Raw genomic sequence first — 25,318 nt, 5'->3', positions numbered from 1 at the left:
GCTGTGGCTGTCCCTGAGGTCACACGGGAGAGAAACACGAGTTAATAACTTCTACCTTAAAGAGGTGGAGGAAGAAGCAGAAAAAAAGGATTAAGATTCAAGGAAGGGACTCAAAAGGATTAAGCTTCAAGGAAGGGACTTAAATACACTTGTTTCACAGTCTGTGCCTCTCTGGTTTACCACAATGAGCCATGACAACATATTCTGAATTCTGCCATATCCTCTTCTAAAAACCCAGGTATGTCATTAATTGCAAAAACTGATCACCCACAATGTAAGTGCAGCTATTTCTTAGATATTTGCAACTTTGGAAACTTGCAACTGACACAGCTAAAAATGGAGGCCTGATTATTCTCAGTGGCTTAATTCAAAAGCCACTTTAGACAGTCTCTCCATATGTTCTTCTCTTCCTTCTGAATAGAGCATCGCTCCCACTTGAGGATTTTTTCCTCATACGGGAAAGATTAAAAAAATCCTCTTTGAAGTTTTTCACTGCTATCCCTTTATGAACTGGTCAACAAAAGCAGTCCTCAGGGATCCCAGAAGCCATGAACTGCTTGAGGAAAACTCACTGGCCTCGGCTAAGGTGTGGCTTTTAATGTGCAAACAAATTTAAGACTGCCTACAGCAGACCACAAAACCAAGAGATTTACAGAGTAAATTTAACAAGGAAGGATTAAAAGGAGTTGAGAAAAGGGGAGATTTTAGAGAAACTAGTAGAATTCCAGTAGATAAGAAATTGTTCTAAATACAAATACAACAATATATTCTCAACGAGCAACTAAGGAAAGGAAGAACAACAAATCAGCAGCAAAGAAATTAGTAAAAAACCCCAAACACTTTCTGAGTAAGGATGCTGTAACACCATTCCCTCTCTCTCCCCTACAAGTATTCCTCCGGTTCTGGGTCTCAGACACGGGAGGAAGAGGAGCTCACAATAGATCCACTTACCACAATTCCCAGTGCCTTCAAAATGTTCAGTTTACACATTGGACATGTACAGTGCTCACTGAGCCATGGATCCACACAGACTTTGTGGAACACGTGCCTAGAAGAAGAGAGAGGGCACATACATAGTTTGTAAACAATTCTATTGTATACAATGAGAACTACTTCAACAAAATTTTGGATAATTGTTTTTCTAAATAAGCCAGCAGAACAAATTTTAGAATTGCCAATATTCTGGGCTGATTGCAATAATTAAAAAAAAAATCAAAACCTCTTGCTTGCTTTCACCACCCTTTACTAATGGTTCAACTAGGAAGAAACACTTTAAAGTAAGATTTTTAAAATTACTTTTCACCCTTTTATTGTGAATATGCACATGGGTAGAAGAATTAGGGTCATACCATTTACATCACAATCTTGTGTAAAGTTTTGATGTAGAACCTGGCCATAAATTGGGTAGGAAGAACATAGATCCACCAGCAGTCAATTTTATTCACAAGTCAGTGGAACCAACCCAAACACACTTGTGTTTGACTTTGAAAGGGCTTTTATAACCATCACATCAAAGTAAAAAGAAGGCTTTTCCTGCAATCAGTATTTCTTGATATCAAGAAGGAAAACATGTCCATCATCATATGATAGTCATTAAAAAAAAAAGGAATAATCTTTCAAAGATGGAAAGGCAAACAGGGTTTGTATTTGCAGAGCAGGGAACTGCAACAGACAACAGTGTGACTTGCCAACTACACTGCATACAAAATCTTAGTCACACACCTGAATATGAATGTAACAGTGTTGGGATTGACAGAAACCAATATATCAAGGAAGGACCATGCAGAGACCAAAACAACACATCTAAATTAAAGGAAGTAAAGGAAATGCCCTCCTAGCTTTTCAAAAGGCAAAGAACTTTTCAGAGCATATTCATGGCAGAAGTGGGTATCACTAGACTTTCTACACAATACAGCTTTAGCAAGTACTCTTAATAACCTAGTTTGAATCACTGCCTGTGATAATTCCTATAATCAGAGCCCAGATCTTTCATTTGCAGTGGCACTGACTGCAGAGCAAGAAGCCAGTCAGAGCAGGCACACCCGAACACGACAGACTGGTGACCATGACAAAGATCAGCAATTACAAGGGCTGCTTAGTCAGCGAAGAGCTGTGCTCTGGAACCAGCAGGCGAGGGGGCAGGGGCAGAACAAGGAGTTCTTGCCATCTATTTGAGGCAGCAGTGTGGTCTGTAAGAGGTCAGGAGTGCCCCCAAGGCAGCATAAAGTTGATATACCCTCTGTCCCCTCCTTTCTCGGGTTATGCTTTGCTGCTCTGTGCCTCAGTGAGCTCGTCATGGTGTCTGGAACTTCTCTGCCACCCACCCCTTGGGATTTTAAAAGCAGAGACCAAATGAGGCATGTTACCAGATAATTCTCTTTGAAATCTCTGGAAAGAGACCCGAGAGAAAGAACCTCCTGAAACCGTTAACAAACATGGAAAAAGACAGTCTGTAATTATGTTCTGTCTATGGCTACTCAGACTAATGGAGGGACTAAAGAACATGAACATTATTAGGTTCCAGGCAGCTACAGCTGTATGTCCTATCTGTACTAAGTAAAGATGCAAAGATTTTGAGTGTAAAATAGTCAACAGAAGATGGACAGGGAGCAAAAGAACTTTGCTTATCTGTATCTTAGATAATGCAGGAATAGAAAGTTGCAGAATATCTCAGCTAGTCTAGTCCCTTGGCTGGCCTGTGTCCTCTAGCAAGATGGAAATCATAAAAACCAGGATATGTACAGTGCCTTCTGTTCAAGTAATTACCCAAAAGAGACTCACTTCTATTATTATTAAGTCTTATTGCATTCCCTTTATTACTTGCAAAACTATAGGAAACAACGTTTAGAAACCCTGGGTGACAGAAAATGGTTTGAAACCTTCTGAAACATATAGAGATGCTATTTTTCTGTGTTTGGCAAATTATGACTTTTATTTGCTTATGTTTTCTTTTAAGTCTCTGGAGTCTGTTTTTTAAACTAGAACAGACCTGAAAATCTAATATTTTGGAAAAGAGCAGACATCAAGACTCCACAGAAGTATGAAAACAGCTTTATTATATTGTTATCAGCTAATCAGTGCTGTAGAAGCACTCAGATCAAGTGATGCAGGCAACTGATAGGGATGCATCCACTAAATATTATGAGTTATTTTAAAAAGTCATTAGCAGTTTGATATATATATATATATATACACACAGCTCAATTGTTTTTGTGACCTCCTAATTCTTGGCTTTTAGTCCCTAAATCTTCAAGGATGTTTATTAATGCGTTTCAAAGAAGTGCAGTTCTCCACAGGTTATTGATTTAGATGAACACAGCTCTGCCTACTACTTACACAGTTTCTCTACTCTTTCAAAAGTTTGCTGATAGCATCACTGTGGCTCAGGCTTTGTCTGGATTTCTCTGCTTGCAAGAGTTAAAAAGCAGTTATACAGCAATGAAGGCAGTAAACAAGAATTATCTTAAAAACTCAGCCTGACAAAGCAAGCCCTTGCAATTTCTGTTATCATAAACCTCTGCCTTCCTATTTCTGTCATTTGTTTCCCAAGACTATAAATCTGAGGAGTTCCTAGCGAGTTGCTCTTGGCCACGGCAGTTGATGATGTTCCCCCAGGAGTTACACACTGGGGAGTGAAGTGTGACACAGCTTCTGCTGCTTCTCCAGCCCCAGGGCTGAAGGGAGCTCAGCCAGCAGCCAGGCTGGGAGCACTGACGGAGTCTCCCACACGGGCAGGACTCCAGACAGGTGACCTGCAGGTATTTTTCCACTCTGTCAGCACACGCAGTCCAACTGCCCTCCAGCTTGTAATGAACACTGTAACGCCGACTCTTGTACCACACGATTCCTTTGCAGCACTTCCCAGGGAAAAAGTGAGCTGGGAAAGCTCTTTTGGTGGTGTAATGACTCCACATTCGCATCTCACATCAGGTCAAGAGTTTGAATGACTGCTGTTTCCCAAGAACTCACTACAATTCCCTGCTCTCAGTGCAGTATCCCACCAAAGGGACCTTTGCTGCTGCAAAGTGGCATCTTTGGCTACTACTGCCCTCATCCCAGGGGTCCAAACCTCACAGCAGGGAGCACAAAGCTCCAGGACAGGAACACAGCTGAGGAGGGAAGTCTGGCCTGCTGCAGAGGGAAGGAAGGTGCCAGGTTACCCCCAGGCAGGCAATGCCAGGGTAGAGCTGCCTCCATGCTTCCCACAGAGTATTGCTGGGGGAAGAGAGAGACTGTCCTTGCAAGCAGGTAGCAGAGAAAGTGGGGATTGTACAGAGGCACTGCAGAAAGCAGAAAGGACGCCATCAAGATCCTGTGTTAATTTGGGCTCAAAAAGAAAAAGGCAGCTCTTTGCAGCAGCACAGAATCAAACACATGAAAATCTGGCTTAGTCACTTTTGTCACTTTCCTCCTTCTTGCCAAGTACAGGAATTAGGAATTTGGCTCAAAACCCATTTATTTTAAAATATTCACTACTCCTTTAATTGCTCTCCTACCTTGTCAATTCCTTCCTTCCCAGGCCATCTTTCTGCCCTTTCCAATGTCAAGCTCTGCTTTTCTCTAATCTGTCACTTTGCTCTCCCCTTCCCTTATCTCTCACTAGTCCTTCACACTACCCTCTCCTGATCACTTTTCACCTGGTGCCTGCTCAGCCCGTGTGATGGTAGAATAAAATTATCTGAATAAAGAAAGCTGTCCATGAGGTTTGTATTTTGCTATGTCTGACATTTACTTCCTCTATTTATTTTTAACTTACATAATGACATTCACAAAAGACACATTCCTCAAGCTTTTAAGCCTAAAACAGATGGCTGCCTTGTCCCTCTGTGCACTAAAACTGTAGGAATGTCCATAGGCTGCTGGTACTGAACATATTACTCTCTCTGAAGCACAAAATGAACAACTGCAAACAATGCAGTTGAATTTCTACACTTTTCACTTTAGTTTACTTTTAAATCGGTCACAATTTCCCACATTCCACAAAACTTTACATCCCAAATATAGTATTTCACTGCAGAATTTTAGGTGCAACTTGCTCAGCTGCTGGCAGATTTTGCCTGCTGTGTGTCTGCCCAGACCAGACTCCTCAACTGAGGGACAGAGTGACAGACCACACCTAACTACAGAGAACAATTGTGGTACCAAAGGGAAAGGCTACTTTTAAATTGATGAAAGCAGGAAGGATGTCACATGTCAGTGATTCCTACTGTCTAATGATTATAGCTTCCTCAACAGGCACAGTATGAAAAACGTTCAGCCTTTCATTTCTTCCTCTTGGTCGAGTCATTTTCTCCATGGTTTTCTTGCAATTTATCTTCTCATCTGGCTTAAGAGACTCTCTCGTAGTTTTCTTTCATTGCCTGTCTGCTGGTTTGTTTTATTTCTAAACTAACATTGCATGTTGCAATAAATTGGAGGGTGAAGTATGAGGAAGTAGAAAGGGATTAAACCTCCAAAACAATATTTCGGGAGAAGTGTCTCAGGTGCTGAAGACTGAAAAATCTTACACGGAATCTGAAATTCATGGGGCTCATCTCTGCATGTACTAGTTGGCTTTTCATCTACAAATAGAAAAATGTCTTGTGGAAAGCATCCATCTCGCTGTTTGTGCCTAGCCTAGATGGCTTTGCATTCAACTTAAAGCTGAGCTGCGGCACATGAAAAGTGAGATTTAAAAAAGGAGTAGAAAGTGAACATAGAAGCTGTCATACAGCCTTCGGCAGGAATGTAACCTGAGCCTTCACTGACCTCACATTCTTGTGAAAAGCAGAACAGAAAGGGATCTGCACAAGAGCCTTGATCTCTGCTTTAAGTGGGAGACTGCACTGGGGCAGGTTGTGCTGAGGTGGCAGCCAGGTGCACCTTCATCCGGCTCCCTGAAGCAGCTGTAACTATCCCTGAGGGCAGGGAGCTTCCTGCCTGCAGGACTGCAGCTCCCTGAGGGTGTCTGAAGGAATAGGACTTTTTCTACTTTTTTTTTTTTAATTGAAAAAAACCCCCAAACCAATGATCACCTTATTTAAATGGTCTGTATCTTATCTCTGGACACCAGTAACACACCCCTTGGACAAGGGCAGTTGTTTAACTAAGGAAGTTGGCTTTTAATCCCAACTCTGCCTTGTGCTCAGTGGGAGAAGATGATTTTTCTACCAGGGGAAGACTCATTCTCTCTTCAGTGGAAAGGACCTACCCCTGCCCTCTGTTCAGCACCAAGAGAAAGGCACAGAGGAGTGGGACTTGAGAACTTTTCATTCCACATCACTGAACCTCACAGCACCACCCAAGTGAATTTCTTTAAGTGGTCCTTAAACCTGCACCCCCACCTTGCTGCAACCTCAACAGCTCCACTGCCAATATGCCCAAATCACCCATCTTCAATATCATTCTGTTTAACCTCCACAGTCATAACAGTGCCAGCACCCACCTTCACACCTTCCGGCATCACAGTCTAAAACAAATTTGTTATTAGGAGTGAAAACATCCAACAAATGCGTTTGTAAATTACAATGCACCCATTACATGAAATGAAGCAAAGGAGCACCAAGAGAGAACAGTTTCCAAACAAAGCAACTTTTACTATCTTACTTGCATGGCAAAATGCGAACAACATCGTTCTGCTTGTAACTCTCAATGCAGACAGCACAATGATCAAAGTCTGGGTCTGTTTCCTAAAATGAATAGAATGAAAATTCAAGTCAAGAGTTGAGCCTATGACAAATGTCAAAGTAGTTGTGACTGGTAAATGAACTGTGTTGTGCCAAGTGGCTGTTACTAAGATACAAAACCAATGACTGGGTTGTTATATCCCAACATGACTTGAGCAAGAAAAGCACCTCATATATACAAAACTCTCCCCTCATCTGGAGCTGGTAAATGATCATTTGAAACATTAGCTGAGGCCTAAGATGATTCTAATGTTCAGTGACATCAATACATAGCGGCGATTTTCCTAGATTTCCTTTTTTACTTCCAACTTGGAGCTAAAACTTCTATTTTATTAAGGGTTTTTTGTTTGTTTGTTTTGGCAGGATAAAAATCCTGTGATACACTTTTATAGCCAGAACTAGCACGTTTTACTTATTGCAGAGTAGTCCCACATTTGTGTCTGCAGCTTACTTGCAAAATTATCATCATTCTTGTCCAGACATGAATATGAGGATCACTTACTGACTGGCTCCTCTCCTTTCTTTTTTCCAGAATTTATGACTTTAAAAAAATTATATTTTTAAATACGAGAATTTAAAATTTCAGTTGAAAAGGGGTGACTTCATTTGGATGTAGTTATGGCATCAGCGATACATATTTTTAATCTTTGAGCCTGTGACACAAAACAGGCTGTGCCTTCTCTTAGTTCAGCTTCATTATACTTTTCAGTGCCAACAAGCTACAAGCAAGACACCAAGTCAGGGACCACAGCAAGACCAAGGCACTGCTGGTCAGCACCAGCCAGGGATGCACACAGAAAATCCCAATGGCTGCTTTGGGAAAGGACAGGTTTTTCCTACTCTGTTCACCTGCATGTGCTGCCTGCACTGCAACCTACATATCACTTGCCACTTTTGAATTTATGTCAAGACAACAGCATCTTTTAACCAAGAAAAGTTCTCCTTATCTATATGTTTTTCCATACCTACAGAAAAGATTTAGTGCAATGGGCTGTCTTGAAATAAAACTATATAGAGAGGGGGGAAGAACAGAAAGACACTTTTTCTGCCTTCTCTCTGGAAGCAAATTTTCCTATCACCTCCTAATCTTCCACTGGTGAGAGTGTTGATAAGAAAGATAAAAAGGAATCACAATAAAAAAGCCCAATGAAATAATCTTTTAAAAATCAAATCATAGCCAGAATTCCTTTGTTTTCTGAAAATTAAAGATCAAAAATTAAGCAAGATTAAGTGACTACTTTTTCCTTTCAGAATCAAAGACAAAGCAGTACTGCTCATAAAAATGGAAAAAGTTTAGGACTTAAGACATACATTTTAGTTTGTATACTGGTAAGAAATATTCTTGGAGCAACATTTACTATCTTTCATTAAACACCTGTTTACGCTTCCCTCAGCTTACTGGTTATTTGTATTTTACATAAGAGATTCTCTTCTATTATCTGTCTTGTAAATTTATTTTTACTTTACACAACTTACATATGGAATGACTCTAAGCCTACAGAATTCCACACAAACAATGCTAACCCTATGTAGTCATGCCAGCACCCCACCCCCTCCAGCCAGCACGCAAAACCACCCTCAGTCACAGCTGCCAGATGGAGTGCAAGTAGTATTTAAGCACAAAAATCTTATTTGAAATGCACAGACTTACAGCATACATTGAACAAATACTAAGTTATACAAAATACTGTGCCACAGCACAAAGTCAGCCTCCGACAAGGAAGGCAAGGTCATAAATCAGAAGCAGAAAGAAAAACTGAGATTGTTTCCCCAGCAAGAATGAAACATGATGCTAAAGTTTATTGTGTTGAAATCTTATTATTATACCTTATCACCTTTCTTTACTGTCCTGGTTGTCAATTTACCAATGGCTTTCTTGGCAGCATCTCCAAGACGACGCTAATAAAGTGACAAAGAAGAGAACACAAATTAACCCTGTTAAACAAGCTTCATTAGTGTCCTTTATAATGACTTATTTGGGCTCAGTAATACCATTGCAATACACACTGTGGCAGCAGGCCAGCACATAAGACAAAATGCACACACAGCAAAGCACAGAGATTTGTCAAGAAGGAAAAAACCCTCAACAGTTGAATCCCCAAAGGCACTCCATAAGCATGGGAACAAACCTCGTGGGCTGTACAGAAGTCCATAGAAGTGACCCAACATTTGTGTGCAAAACTAATCAAATCTGGGTTGCAGGATAAAAGCTGAAGGAACGTGCCCTCCTGATGATTTCTGTTATATTCTGCTGATATTGGGTTTTTATTCAGTGTGCTGTAATATACTGCTTGTTCTCTTAAGCTTGAATTATTTTTATATTTCCCCACCGAGCAGGCTGATTTTATTCTGAGATGCAAGAGATCCTCTCAGTGTAACCTAGTTTTGCTCTCGTTATTACCCGAAACCACCAGGATCTCATAAAAGAAAAAAATATGGGTCATGAAATCTAAATAAGCCAGTACAGACTTAAATAAAGCTGAAATTAATACTGGTTTGAAGATAACCTCAATCTGAATGCAGAGACCAGGCTATTTTTTTGCTGTTTATGCTGCTTTATGACCACTGCTGTTGGATTGAAGGAGCCATTTCTGCAATTCAAGTGCTGATTCCCACTGTGATGCCCAGTTCCCAGCCAACAGAGAACTGTTTGCCAGCTGGTCCCTGGCATCCCAGAGATGTGGCACCAAAGGGAACAAGATCCTGTCACCTCCCTTCAGGAACATGAGACATCAGACTTGGTTTACACTGACTGGAAAAAGGGAAGTTCGTGTATTTCCTCCTTCCCCTCCATCCTGTATTCTGCATTTGAAAGGGCTGCTTCTGAGAATTCAAACTGCAGCACCTATCAAAACCTCCCATGCAGCCTCCAACAAATGTGGGGGGGGTTTGTGCCCACCTTCTATAAAGTTGAAACCCAAATCCTTCACAAGGTGTACCCCCTGCATCACACATTTTCCTGCATACAAACCCAAAGTTGCTTTTATTTGAGAAACACAGCCTCAGAAGTCTACCACAACCAACTGTACCACTTATTCTAGCATTGCATAAGTGCTTTTTTTTTTCCTTGTGGTTTTCACAGAACAGCAGCTCTTATTTTAAATTTTTTAGAGCACGGATTTGAAAAAATCAGATACTCAGTCCCAGCTGCTGAATTATATCCACACAGGAAATGCAGCATCAGAATCAGAGCTGGGCTGGGGAAATTATATGCCTCCTAAAGTCAGGAATCTCACCCTGACTTCAATGTGCAAGAAATTGGTCAATTTAAGCAAATCTAAATTATATGCCCTGGAACAAGCATATTGGCCTGAGTACTTAATGACACAGAACACACTGGCACATTGCTGGAGCTGATAACCATTGCATAACCAAAACTGTGATTACTAAGAGAGGAATGAGGTTGAAAAGGTATTTAACTTAAATGCTCAACACTACCAACTAAGTAATTGTGGGTAGTATTTACATTTCGTTCTACTGCATGTGATTGTATATGCACTACAAGAAATCTTAAAGAGATTATTTTCCTATTGGAAGCATAATATTCCAGCAAAATTCTTCCAGCATATTCAAGTTCCCTTACATAAATAAATTTGCTAAATAATAACTTTCATCTCTTCTGTTTAAGAGGTCAATCTCTTCCATTTTCTAATTTTAACAAATACTGTTTTATGCTAACGCTGGAAATGCTCAGGATTTGCTGTTTTGCTAAAGTCAGGGCACAGGCACTCAGCATATGCTTGCCTTTGAAACCCAGAACTGTGTGGATGGAAAAGGCCACTACACCACATGCAACAGAGTTTCACACCTCCAGCGGAAGTGTGCAACAGTAACGATGGGAAACACTGGTATCTACTCGTGCTATCTACAAAACACAGCATGTTTTTGATGGCTTTGATTAAAAAAAAATAAAAATGCATGCCTTGACATAACTTAAAAACAAGATCATAGCCTAAACCAAGTTATTTCATCACTAACAGTACAGCCTTTGTGAAAGCTCTCAAAGCTCTTTAAAACTAAGCTGTAGCTGTCGCCACCTTCTTATTAAAGTTTAATAAGCTCAGCTTTTTAAACCACATAAAATTTTCATCAAGTTTCTCCTGACCTTTGTAAAAATCTAAAGAAAGAAATAAGGTCATAAGAGCTCTTTCCCCATGGAGCAACTGTTTTGAAACGTGGACATTTGGAAGAAGCCTAGAGCCATGTAGGGGATAGAGAAGGCACAATTTAGTATTCCACAGACATTCATTAAGTTACAGTTATATTTAAACTTTCACCATCCCAAGGGACCACGCTAAATACCGGCTACAGTGTGGTCATTTAAGAATGACATCCTTAGGAAAATCTACAGGATGCCCATGGGACCTGCAGCATCAGACACTATTTATAGTAACTGAAAAGGAAATCCTGTGCCCCAACCGGGGCTTTGTAAGTTTGCAGTTGTTTCAGGTCTGACAGAACACCAGCCTCGCAGTGAGGTGCTGTGTATGAGCCATAATTTGGGGGAAAGGGGGGACAGTGGCTAGAGGTCAGCAGCTTCCTAAGTTAGCCCTGACAGAGAGATACAGCAAATAGAGCACAGTGGATTTCTCAAGGTTTACTGACCCTCCTCAATAAAAGCCGAGACAGACTATGGAGGCAGTGGGTCATTAAGTCCACACTAGTAAAACATTTACTTCTACATTTTAAGCCGTATTTGAGTTGACAACTTGATTTAGTCAAGATCTCCGAGTATGGTCGTACATAACTCAGTTCTTAAATTAAGAGTTGAAAAAGAATGTAAGAAAGGCATATTGGACAAAATTTTTGCTAAAATACATGACTAGGAGAATTAGGCACTCCATATCAAGTGTGATCTTAAGTAAACTTGAAAGTTAACACAGATCACTAAGCAGCTCTACACCTTAGTTTTCTTACCCTAACATTTATGACAGATTATAGCTTGGAAATACTTTTATACAGCTTTTGAATTCCCTTAACTGTTACTGAAGGTATCCTTAAGAACATAGACAGAACTCATAACATTAACTCTGTGTTCCCCTACACTACACAAATTCATTCACAATTCAACTTTCCTCCCCATTCCCAACACATGGACTTATACTCACCAAAACCCAAATATTTTCTTTCAGTTCTAGTCTTTCCTGTCACGTAAGAAGATCTTATACTGGTGCTTCTCAGGATGAAAACACTGCTACATAAAAATCCTTGTCTGGCAAAATGCTCTGCCTTGGAACAAAGAGGCTCTGAACACTAGTTTGATGGGACATTCCTTAGAAACTATTTGTTCCCCATCGACTATTGTATACAGAAATATCCCCTCCAAATTTAGGGAAAAAAAAAGGAGACCCCTTACCTGATTTCTGTCACGTGCACTTGTGTACCTGATCTTCTGGATGAAGTAAAATATTAACCATGCTGAAGAAATTATCATCAAAACAATGAATGATATTGACACAAAGACTAGAGAGCCCCGACTGAAGTTTTTCGGAGGAACACGGGACCCCACTGCTATTCCCATCAGGACAGAGATATTCTTTTCCAAGTAATTCAGGATCTCCTTAACCTTCGATTCTGTAATCATCACAGCAACAATGTCTCCAGTTCCTATAAAAAAGGGAAAAATATTTAATTTACATTTAAAATTAACCTGGCATGCTACTCAAAAGATTTTCCAAATGCAAAGCCATTTGACAACTCAAGAGATTTTAATCTAAGCCATCCATGGCACATGGAACATGCTGCTGGCCACTCAAACTCCTGGCTTGTCCTTCAAACCCAGATTTTCAGATCAGGGCATTAACATGCAAACTGTCTGCAGCTCCACACACAGTAACAGATCTCTGCTGGTTACACAGTACTTCCCACATTGTAATTACTGTGTGCAGTCTGAACCAGCTTTCAAGAGTACATTTGTTCCATATTTGAAGCCATGGATACCTAAACAGGCAACTCTCAGAAAAACACTTTGGAGATGAGTGAGAGTATGAGAATATTGCTGGAGTGGTCTCAGCATACCCGGTGCTGTGGGGAGTTATGCAAGCTCCCCTGTGTGCTTATGTGGCCACAAAGTAAAAAAGAAATGGAAAAACTTGGCAGAAATGTGAGTGCTGATTTTATCTGCCATACAAAGACACGCTTGATAAGATCGCAAAGAGGCTGTCAGCTCCATCAGCTCCATTTTGAATGTGGAGCCCATCTGTTTTCATAGTGTCTTGCCTCTGGACTACTTCCTGTCCCAAAGGGAAAATTATTGGTACAAGGATAATAAGAGAACCACAAGATTTGCTGAAAAAGAACAAAATCACCTGTAGACCAGAGAGAGCTCCTATATTTTAAAGCAATTAAAAAAAAAAAGAGAATCTTGAACTCATGATAATTCTGATCTAAGTTCAAAGAAAGACAAGTTTCAGAAAAAGCAAAGCAGAAAGAAAAAACCCTTACGAGTGTCTTTCTTATTCATCCAGATTTATTTGCTTCCTATACTAAAAACCCTTTCAAGACCTATTTTCAAAATGCTTGAGAAGTCTGCTCATCTGCTTGCTCCATCTGTTTGCTCCAATTCACATTCTCTCAGAGAGGAGCTGTATAAGGCGACTTCAGAACCAAGATTCTGGATTTAGAGTGGATTTAAGTTACAGCAGACCTACTGTGACAGTAGAGAACATGAGGTCCTATTTTAACACAAGGCATTTGTTCAAAGTCTTTTAATCAGAAACTAATTTTTAAGAAGCTACTTTATCCACAAAATGAGCCAAAAGAGCAGCATTTTTGAAACCCAGGGCACAATAACTCAGCTACATAATTTTCCAAAGTGGGGACTTAATAGAGTTGTGCAACAGTGTTAAGTGTTATCTCATTACTCTTTCCATTCACCATGCCAAATAGTAACTTTTACAGTCACTATCATCAGTTTTCAGAGTAAGTTCACTGATGTTGATGTTGTGGATTGTGCCGACACAACTACTCAAAAGAATCAAAGCTGATAATTTCAGAAATTAGGATTTGCGCAAAAACTGAAGACATTCCACAGCCCTCAAATTGTTTTCCTCAAGAAATTTCAAAATTGAAATGAAAAAGACATTCAGGTCTTGTCCTACTACATGGGTCTAAGTAGGAAAAGAAAGTTCAGTGTTTCCTTCTGAATATTTTTAAAACAAGTGTCACAGTAACTCAAAAGCTTTGAATAGCAACCAAAACCCAACACAATTTATGGATACAATGTATTTACTCTCTAGCACAGCACAGATTCACACAAGATCAACTTTAGTCCAGCTCTCCATAGACACTTCAGTACCAAGTCTGGTTTCATGCAAAGTAACAAAGAGATTTAATAGGCAGCAAAGCTCAGAGTAAAAATCCACCACTTGCTTTATTTTCACGGAAATTTACTCAGATTCCCATTTGTCCAGTTGGGAAGACAGTCCCTGCCCAGATTTGCAGCACATTTTTACAGGAAAAGAGACAACTTTCCTGCAAGATTCTGTATGTACATACTGCGTGCTGTGCTCCTGCAACTTCAAATCCCTGCAGCTCTGACAGTGCAGGATCAACCAAGAGCATGTAATTTATACTGCTTGATGTTTTCCCCAGACTTCACTTCTGTTCTTCATATCTAGTTCAGACACTGAGGAAAAGCAGGGAAGGTTGTGGGGGGACTGTTCTGCTGCGCTTCCCCAGCAAGAATTTATTTGCACCAGGGAATTATGTTAGTATCAAAATATCAGGCAGAAGCGCTCAATGTAATAATATTCTGACATGATTTATAGTTATCTGCAGAGCAAAGATGACTAAGATCTTCTGATACTAGTCCAGGTCTATCTGAATCCAAAGCTGAAGCCTCTACCTATTCCCTGCTGCCCAGGGAATGTGACAAAGCTGACAATCTGTCACGCGTTTTATATAAAGCCCAGCACAATGGGAACCTCTGGCATCACTGCAAAGTGATTTGCATTCCAAATGACTCAACTGGGAACAGCCAAAGTGCTACTGCTGCTTCTGACCTCGCAAAAGCCAAGGAGAACTGCAGAAAAGAAAAATAAATTGTGCCTGTTTAACATACTGAAGCTCAGTGGAAACTGGGACTTGGTTCATCCGTATTTTTGTCAGGGGCATCACCCTAAATAATTTTAGCAAGAGCTCCCTGTTTGAGAACAATCGGGGGCAGGAGGAGACAGTGACTCATTTATTTTAAGCACCTTGAAACCTTGTGTTTCTGAAAGTTTAGCAGAAAAAAATCCTCAGGTGAAGACAGAAAGACTGTTTGTGAAACTTAGAATATGGTCTTACTACATAATCTTGCGAAAAGCAATATTCTCCTCAGCCAAGAACACAGTGTCCAGAGAAAAGAAGCTGGAATGCTAACTAAAGCCAACGAACTACACACTGAACCATAGATGACAAGCTAGGACAGACGGTAGGTATAAGATAAATATTGATGCCTGTAAGTATAAATCATTTAATTGCTATCATCCAAGCCCAGGCAGCTCTTTCTAGTTTGCAATTTTACCATGTGCATGTTTAATTAAGATAGTTATACAACTCTGTGTATGAAAAGGGATGAAGTTGTGATTAATCATTAAATCTCTGTAACGTTACATTGTGAGAGGAGAAGACAGAACTTAAAAGCTGAGAAGACACTAAAAACAGGAATATGGGAAAAACAGCAACATCCAGAAGTTTCCTGTAGAGTCCCTAAGGAAACTGCTTTGCTCTCTCACTAACCTGTCCATATCTCCTAGCAATTCTAAAAGAGCATGTTAGAAAGTCAACAGAAAGTCATCTCAAAGATAAGTTAATAGTCTCATCACAAGCAAATATTTGTGGTGGTTTTGTTGTTTGGCTTTTCTTTTTGGTGATTCTTGACTACCAACTGTTTGTCTGAAACTCAAGTTACGGACAGCTATGTCCAGGATACCAAGCTAAAGACAGGCACGGCTCAAAGAGCAGCTTCCTTCCAACTACAGTCCCTTGGAGGCTGTAGGGAGCCTGGCAAAATGCAACTGCCAAACAGGTGGTGGTTCTATTTTTCCTTGAGCTTGTGAACAACACAAGCAGCTGTTTGGTCAATGCTCGGGGAGAAGGACGGGTGAGACAATTCCTCCTGGGCATATCAGCAACCTGGCACTGAACTGCTGCTACTGCTGCAATGCTTCAACCACCTCCTTGCAAATGGGGAGGGCAAAACCTCAGATCCCATCTTGAGCATGGGAAATGTCGGACCACCTGTAAGAGGCACTGAGCTATTTTGATTTTTTGTAACAAGGTTTGGGGAGAATTGAGAACTGAGCCAGATACTCATAACAAAGGTCAGCAGCTTGCTAATGGCTGATATTTTCAGCTAAAGTCCTTGTAATTTCCTAAGTCTCTGACAGTGGCTGCTGATGCTGCAGACACAGCATGAAGCAGATAAACCACACTCGTGTCATGCTTGCGAAAGAATATTGTTCTCTCTTTAAATAGCAAAGAACATTTAATTGTAACTGAATCCTTTCATCACTTCATTCTAAAAACCCTAAACTTAAAGGACATTCTGCTGGTGGAAATTTCAGTGTTTCTTTAAAAAATGCAAACAAATTCTACATTTCCTGGTAAAGGTAAAGAATGGCACATCACTTGTAGGATGGATCCAGGGCACGATTCAGACGTTGAAATGCCACTGCCTGTGTGACTGCAACAATGGGAACATCACCATGATAATGTAATTGGAAATAAAACTGCCCATCTTCACAAACCAGACTTCCCTATTCTTCTATTAAAATCCTATAACTCTGCACTAAGCATAAAAAGACAGCAACACACACTGTTCAATGCCCAGGAAAGGAATCTGTCTTATTACTGTTAGCAACAGCTTTCTTGGAAAAACACTAACAGTGAAACCATTCCAACAGAATTTGGGAGCCCACAAAATGACAACAAAAAACCCAGGAAAGCACAGATGAAGTGCTATGGTTATCTATGAAATTTTGAGAGACTGATCACAAGTTCTGTGAAAAGACATCTGAGCTGCAAGAGAGCAGAGGTGGAAGCAAGGATTACGCCTACAAGGGAAGGGTTTAGCCACAGAGGATATAATCCATGGAATCTGTGAGGTGAAGGAAAGGGAAAAGGCACACTGAGCTGTATGCAAAGCTGTGCTGCTAGAAAAAGTGGGCTTGGGGAATGGAGTTTTCAATAAAAATTCCACAGCACTTAACAACAGTGGGAAAAACCACAAATTTATCAGGTACCTTAACATTTCAGTGTGATGAAAAATAAATGGGTTGTGAAGAGTAACTCTTACATTCTAAAACTGGCTTATGGAAAAGCAGACACCAGGAGGAAGAGCCTTGGCATACCTTCAGAGTGATTAAAACAGGTCTAGCTGCACATATTTTTATTTTGATCTAATCAGAAAGCAAACAGGAGCACATCCAAGCTGTCAACACATGAGCCATGTCAAGAGTAAAATATGTTGTTTGAGATGTCCCAAATCAAATATTTCTGAAAACAGAACAAAACCATAATATTTGACAGTTATTTAGTTCTAAACAAGGCAAGAATTTAATGTCAAGGGTATACAGTAATTTTAAAATAAGACTGGATAGCGTTTTAAAACATTTGTCTTCCTGTAGCCTTTACAATATTGAAAATGTTGAATTCTTGTCTGTATGTAAACATTTACTTTAGGATGCCTATTTTATGAAGTGTCAGACACCAAAACAGATTTTATGAGAATAATCTATGAGAAAAATCCTAAAGGACAGCAGTATATGAAACTGTTACCCAAAAGTCAGGCTTTCACAGGATGCATCAATCAAATACAACCAGTGGAACAACTATCCCAAAACACGGAGCAGGTATTTGCAGAAATCACTCTTTGATTACATAAACACACATTACAAAAGTCTCTTTGCTACACAAACCTATGCAAAACAACCTACCCTCCCCCTCCAAGGGGGAGGAAAAAAAGCTTCTGAGGTTAAAACTTGAGTTCTGTCTACTTAAGAGGACAAAGAAGTAGATATTTCAAGTTCATTGAGGAACAAGCTTCTATGAATTGCAACCAAAATACTGCCAAAGTATGTCTGAAGAACACTGAAACTTTTCTTTGTAGCAAAAAGAGCTTCAACAGATTTCACCCTGCCAGGCTAAGAGAGGGCCCTGTCTCTGCCCTCTAAACATGATGACACACACTTCAGTGTTCTGCAAGTGTCACACACTGCTGCACTGTTAAGAGACGTGTGATGGACGATCACTAAGTCCTGCTCCTTTAAGAAAAGCAGCCATATGATTGAGGCATATGATTAGAAAACCAGAAACAGCAAGAGCAGCTTTCCAAAGATGGGCGTGACACAATTAACTTCAAACCAAATATTAAAGTTTAATCAGACTCTTGTTGTGCTAGCCTGTAGCGCATTAAATTAATCCCCTAAGTGATAAATAACAACTTGTAAGCCCGTCCTCCTTCGTTAAACAGGAAACAGTGCCTCAGTACAATGTTCTTGCCCTATTTTTGATAAGCTTTATAACCTACTGTGACCAAGAGTTCCTAAAAGGAGGGCTAAATCAAAAAATCAGTTGAGGAAACTGTTGGGCTGTATTTAGATGACAACTGCTGACATTATTTCACAACCCAGTTGCTCTAGGCTGACACTCAGGGAGATGTTTCTTAAGGAGAAATTAGCATATGATCAAAACAGGTAGTCACAGCTAAACCCTGATTCATTCACAAGTCCAGATCCTGCTGACACACGTGAGATGTGGAGCTACGCCCCTGGCCTTCCTCCAGCTGGACAAGGTCAAGCTGTCTCTGCTACACCCAACATACCCACTCCAGAAAACCAACACTCACAGTCTCCCAAAGACACAACACAGTACCAGTATGTACAAGAGAGGACTGGGCTTTGGCTTCTCTGCAGATCATTTCCTCTCCATCAGCCTCACCCAGAGAGCTCTTTTTTATCTTCTATCCCAAGTCATAGGACACTAAGCACTGTCGGAAAAATTAAGATCCTCCATTAAGCTACAAGATGCACCCACTTCTTCTGTAAGTGTCCCACAGGTTCCTGAATCTCTGCCCCACCTTTATTTTTGAAAGCAAAAATACACTATTTCAACACTTCTGCTGTGCAGAAAGAGGACAGACCTCTGGGCTGGGCTGAGAAGGGGGGAGAATTTACACATCCCTGGAATCAGAACTGCAGCAGAGTTCACTTGGAATGGTAAGGACACTGGCTTCAGGGACTTGGGGTTCATTGTGTTCCCCTCCTTTGAACTGCCTTGATCATTCTACTTATATCACATATTCCCTTTCTGTGGGAGGAATTTTATCTTCTGGGAATTCCATTTGTACATATTTTTTAATGCATGTGACCTTTTGGGTTCTTTACACTAAGGAAAACCAAGCCTAGATAAGGGAAAAGCAGACAGATGTTGCAATGATTTTACAGATATTTCACACTCACTTCTCTCCTAGCAAAGTTTCTTTGCATCTTCTTGCTACAGTTTTATTTTTTTTTAAAGGAAATGGACATTCCACCTAAATAACGCCGGAAGAATAAAAAAACTTGGCAGAAAGAAACATATCACTTTATCATCTCCTTTCCACAATCTGTGCACAGACTTTTTTTTCTTTTATTGGCATATTTTTACAAGGCATTTAACCATGTTTTACAGTGAGTAAACCGCATTTGCAGTCCTATTTAAGGAATACTTGTACTATTAAGGTTTTAGCATGCTAACAAAGTAGACTAAATTCTATATTCAAACCTTGAACAAATGCAAATTAATAAAAAGCTGAAGGATCACTCTAAGTTTTGAACTAGGGAAATGGTGTCATCCTAATACATTACACACTACTGAAAAAAGGTTCCTCATCTCAGTTTCACAGATTTCTGAAATACTAAGTTTATCTTCAAAAGATATTTCTGCTAATTTGAAAACAACCTTTTTTCACTGTTTTTTTGCTTTCTATACTTCTGAACAATGTCCAAAACCTGTTATAGTGTCACAATCTTGATTAATCAATAATATTAATGTAGTGGGACCTTACTGGTACATTCATCAATGTAAGACACACTTGGATTCCAGTAACTGTAAGTCTCTTGCATTCTATAGTGTGATCAAGTGCTGGTAGGTGGCTTTCATTTCGTTCTTTCTGGATAGCAGTTTGTATTCCCTCTAATAGATGGTGGAGCTAAGAAACCCAGGGATTTCTAAGAAGGGCAATCTGTCATGCTCATGTATTATCTTCTATAGACAGACAACTTCTGTACAGCTCTATCAATCTGGACATGGACAGTCACTCCAAACAATTTCAGCAAAGCACAAGAGAGAAATGGCAAGAGAGCCTTGCCCAAGGACACTACAAAATATTTTGAGAGCTTTATAAATAGTATATTCATAGATTAATATCATAAATTTGGTTCTACTGAGCCCATAGATATAGGGAATTACTCTGCTGCTGGAGCTCAGACTTTGGATAAGAAGAAGAATGTAATTACTTACAGCCACTAACAGTCCCGTGGGCCTTTTCACAGTCACAGAACTAATTACCCTTTCAGCTGGCTGAGTTAAAATGAGCCTGACTGCTGTTATTTCAGTTGTGGATGAGGCATGTATGACACAGAAACACTGGTAAGGAGTTCTGCAAGGCACTCAGGCTATGATGGCTCTGCAAAGGGGTTTCCCTGGACTGTCTTGAAGAGACAAATGCTTCCTTATGGTCCAGAATCTGTGCATCACACACGCTCCTCTCCACGTGTCTTTAAGTGTCAGAGACTTCTATCTCCTGTGACAGATTTTCCTAACTGATACACCTCCAAGAAATGTAGTGGGAAACAGGATGAATGATAATGCTGTTGACACTTGTTCTCCATACTTTCAATCAGCAAACATAAACAAAAAACGATCAAATATATATAAACTATGGTTAGACTATTAATTGGTTTGCCATTTCAAAGCTTCAACTTTAATGACTCATCTCTTTCCACTAATATTCCAGGGTAAATTAATAATAATAAATGTTAATAACAATATTGTAATATACAATGAAATTAATTTTGAGCTGCGGATTAAAAAGTAGGTCTCAGTAATCCAGGGAAAGTTTCACAGTGGATTTGGTATAGAGGTAAAATATTCATCAGCACACATTTGTGCAAAATAATCTGCAGTGCATCCTGCCAGAGCCTTCACGCATCAGTTCAGCTCACAGTTACATAAAGAGGCACTTGTGAGAAAGGCAAGCAGCAGAGTTAGAGATGTGCTGCTCTCAGGGACAGTGACACAACAGAGGACAGTGACATTTTGATTGCTGGAACTCTGCAGCCCACTCCGAATTAGGGCAAGAACGTGGAATAGCCATTAGATGGCAACAACTCCAAATCGCTTCCTGTCCCTCCTGCCTCTGACCCACTGACCTAAAATAATACACAGTCAGTTTTAGCACAGTCCAAAGCAAGTACAGACCTTGCTTCCCATGCTAGTGTGCTTTTTAAGTGAATAGAGGGCCATGAAAAATCCTCCCCTTGAAAGGAACCTGTTTCTGGAAGCCCACGTTGGACGATGTTCCCACAGTGCCACCGCAGGGGAGCGTCACCTGTGCACAGCATGGAACAGAAACACCTTCTTCCCAGGAATTAATGCATTGTTTCTTTAGAAGGGCCACAAAGATTGATCCTGATGAGACATCTGCAGCTTGTTCTAAAGACCTTAAAAGATTTGCCCGTATCAGATAAAACTCCTATTATATTAGAAATTGTTTCTGTACCTCAGGAAAATCCTTAGGCACTGATAAAGAGCAGTTATTGGAATCCAGCAACTTCAGTTTGACACTCTCTGCTATATGGGTTTCTCTTTTTCTGTCTATATTTGTTCCATAAATTCTGAGTATGAAGTTTTAACTTTAGAGGCTTCTTTGGCTTATATTCTTTTCTATAAATCCAAATACCAGCCTAGATTTTAATAGAGAAATTCAGTATCATAGAAACATAGAATGGGTTGGGTTGCAAGGATCATCTGGTTCCAACCTCTCCAAGTTTAACTATTTTGTACTTGACAGGACTGTTTCCACCACACACAGAGAAAAAAGACATTAAAATGCTCTTTAAACTGCATTTCCTTACTATTCCCATAATTGCTTATAATGGAGACAGCTACATATTTTCTCCACCACACAGGCTCTTTTTTACATTAGACAGTATCAGTTTTGCTTTAACAGAAGTAGCAAGAAAAACCACTCATAAAACTGCCTTCCTGCCACTGACATCATAGTCTAAGATAACCTATGCTGGGAAAGACATCTTTTGCTTATGTTAATAGAAGATATCTACAGGATTGTGTAAAATAAGTTTATTTTACATGTATAGAGTAATATATACAAGGATATGCACACAGAAAAGAAAATAATGCTGCAAATAACATTAACAGAAATACAGGTATTTTAAAAAAAGGTCACCAATTCCTTAAGGTCAATACCTACTTCAAAACTCAACCTGAAGACAAAGGGGCAGACTATCACACAAGAAAAAGCAAATTCTGATATTAGCAGCAGAAACTGTTCATTTGACAGGGGGATGACAGACTGATTCCAGAGTGACAGTTGTTATCCAGCCACCAGAAGGAATTTCTATTCTGCTAAATAATAGCTTGAGTACGAATGAATTTCCGTGAGAATAAAATTTTCAAATGTGTGTTCAAGCATAAAATAGCTTGGATAAAATATTAATCCTCCAGGTGAGAACTGCTTCCCAAGCTGTTTTCATAGGGAATCACCTCTCTGCAGGTGGGCAACATACATAAATCTATGCAATATATTATTTATTTTTACCACAGACACTGTCTAAGCGAGTGATTGGAATTCATGCAAATATCCAAGTAGGAAAGCTTGAAGCTCAGAGAATGCATTATGACCAGCTGCCTCTTTCCTCTCTGCTTCACCAGGAAGACAGAATATTTCTAGGGGCTGATATGCAGCAGTACAAAAATGATGTTACAGTGACACAGAATAACACAAGGGCTGCTTTCTCCTGCCTATGGAAAGAAAATACAGAGCCATGAACCTGGTCATCATAACACAGCTGCAAAACTGTCTTGTGTAGACAATTTCTAAAGAAAAGAGAAATACTAAGGGGAATACTGCACAGCACTAGACATCATATAGAGAGGTAAGACCAACTTGGTGGCTCACCTTCATTTTCACTTGATCTCAACTCTAACACTTATTAACTGAATCAGTGCAGAACAGCTGCCAAATACACAGGGTCAACTCCTCCTGACTTTTGGGGATAGAAAATACTAAGGAGAAGAGGTGCAGTGCACTGGAATATCTAATTAGCAGATGATGTGGCTGTTCACCACCTAAAAAGCATAAAAGCTGTGATATGGCTGACACCATTTTACCCACAGCTGCTCTAATATCTTATATCCTGAGATATTATTTCAACCAACCAGAACCACTGGGCCTATTGATTAAGTTTCAAAGGGAACACACTGATTTCCAGAGCTGAAACATCGAGTGAACCAAGATTTCCTAAGAAAAGACAGATCCCATCCCATTGCTATGAAAGCAACTGCCAAACCTAACAGCATTATGAAAAAGAAGGTACTAAAATGATAACCAAGCCCACTGTTTGATTTAGCATGCAATAGGGACAACAGTGCAAAAGTAATCTTTTTCCTGCCACACTGAGGTATTCCATGGGAAAACTCACAAATCATGGCTAAACAGACTGCAAAATTCACATTCTTACAAGTATTTCAAACAGAGTCCAGAGTCAAAGGTTTAGGAGGGCATTACATCTGCAAAGAGAGAAGTGGCAAACAAACAAACAAAAAAAACCAAGAGGAAGATGTCAAAGAGTGTTTCACTAGAATATGAAACTTTTTGCCTGCAGATTACTTGTAAAAATGTCTAAGGAAGGTATCTAAGATGAAAATGAATTGTCAAGGCTTTGAACTGCTGCATGGAGGTCAAAATCTCCCTGGAAAATTCCTATGGTATACGGAATTGGGAAGGTCAAACCTCACTAAACCAGAAGAAGCCACAAGATATTTGCCTTGTAAAAAAAAAAAAAAAAAGACAGAAAACCCCCCCACCATAGCACTTTAGTAAAAGAACTCAATTCTAATTGTGTGACAATATACAGAGCAATAATCAGGAAATTCTAGTTTCCAAGCAACCTCCTATGCTTAAAAGTAAAAGGACTGAAAATATTCTTAAAAAAAAAATTAAAAATTCAGAGAGCAGTACAGCCACCAAATACAAAAATATGCCTGTTTTTCGATTAAGCTAAATAATTCCAAATTGAGAAAACCTTCTAGAAAATGAAAAATGTAGTTATCATAATTGTAAATATAGTTTTTAACCAAGGAAAATGATTACACGACGCTCCCGCTGGCAAAAGTCAGTCACTAGCAGCAGTAAAATTTTACACATAGGTAGCTGTAAAGAAGTAGAACTCTACAGAAAACCAGATTTCCAGCATTTCTCTGGACAACTTACAGAGCCAACTGCTCTCTAAATCACTGCTTTGTTAATTCCTGTATGGTACTCAGACACATTGTAGAAAGACAACCCTCTGTAAACTCTCATGCAGGCTCAGGTGCCAAAATATAACTGTTAACATTTGAAGGTCCCCACCACAACAGCCAGTTGAAACCATGCTGCTGTAAAATTATTCAGGCACAGATCCTTTGTAAAATTCTAGACCTTTCATTATATATGTATATATGTTAGCTCCTCTTCTTCAGACAGGCTGAAAGATTGCTCCTCAGATCTAACAGCTATTTCCTCACTCCAGCACACCCACATCTCCACTGCAGAGGGAAGTAATTTAACCAATTACACTGGATAAATGTATACTAAAGAAAGATAACTTCCGAATTATTTGCTTATTTCACTATATTGCATACATGTAAACCTCATTAGAGAACAGGCTATTTCAAACAGCATCTGCCCACTGCCAAGGGCTCTGTAGCAATAGTTTATACGGCAAAAGAATTACAGTGAAGGAGATTACATTTTATTTACCTTGATGAGTCATCGTGACAGGTTCTTCACTGGATATATTGTTGTAAATGACCACAGCTGTGGCATTATGTGAAGCTGCTCGCAGTATTTTCTCTTTAAATGTACAGTTTCCTCGCTGCAGTAGAGCAATCCACTGCTTGGTGTTCGGTGGAACTTGGAAACGTGTTCGAGGGTCGCAGCCCAGACGATCTGCAACTGAAATGGGAAACACATTTACGTGGATGGCAAATAGTTCAAAAGGGGAAAAAAAAAGAGAACAAAACTAACTCCAAGTTTTGCTGAATTACTTAACTGTCATGCACTAGAAAGCCACTATCCTCTTGTTAATAAAGCCTAAAGATAACTGCATTCTTATCAAAAAAAGACTTAAAAAAAGAAGTCTCACGCATTCAAAGCTGGGACTATATGCCCGGGAATTAGGCTCACTAACACACGCTATTTTTAACTCCAGTGCAGCTAGAACAATGAATTTACATTCAAATCAATACCTGCCTAGAGGCTAAAAAACATTAGAATATGGTTCATCTGCTATAGGCATTTACAAAACAGCTGTTTATCAGTCATTCTGGGGATTACAACTTTTTTTTTTCTTTCTAATGCAGCCATAAATATCACTGCAGTGGGAAGTACAACTAAACAAAGC

General features: G+C 39.7%; 1 protein-coding gene across 3 annotated transcripts in view; it reads right to left on the bottom strand.

The window, feature by feature from the left end:
• The window catches only part of RNF130 (ring finger protein 130), a 53,783-nt gene that overhangs the window by 18,251 nt on the left and 10,214 nt on the right, over nucleotides 1–25,318 (bottom strand). For all 3 annotated transcript variants that reach the window (XM_027682873.1, XM_027682871.1, XM_027682872.1), the window contains exons 2-6: nucleotides 24,676–24,870; nucleotides 12,022–12,272; nucleotides 8,493–8,564; nucleotides 6,586–6,668; nucleotides 952–1,048 (exon numbers count right to left, since the gene is read on the bottom strand). In XM_027682873.1, coding sequence (XP_027538674.1) covers nucleotides 952–1,048; nucleotides 6,586–6,668; nucleotides 8,493–8,564; nucleotides 12,022–12,272; nucleotides 24,676–24,870 — 698 coding nt within the window. The remainder of the gene's footprint in view (nucleotides 1–951; nucleotides 1,049–6,585; nucleotides 6,669–8,492; nucleotides 8,565–12,021; nucleotides 12,273–24,675; nucleotides 24,871–25,318) is intronic.

Source organism: Neopelma chrysocephalum, unplaced genomic scaffold (assembly GCF_003984885.1).
Source record: "Neopelma chrysocephalum unplaced genomic scaffold, ASM398488v2 Primary Assembly neopelma1_63, whole genome shotgun sequence".
In the NCBI taxonomy this organism is placed as follows: Eukaryota; Metazoa; Chordata; class Aves; order Passeriformes; family Pipridae; genus Neopelma; species Neopelma chrysocephalum.
The sequence above is the reverse complement of the archived record's forward strand: the minus strand, read 5'-3'. Positions and strand labels throughout refer to the sequence as shown.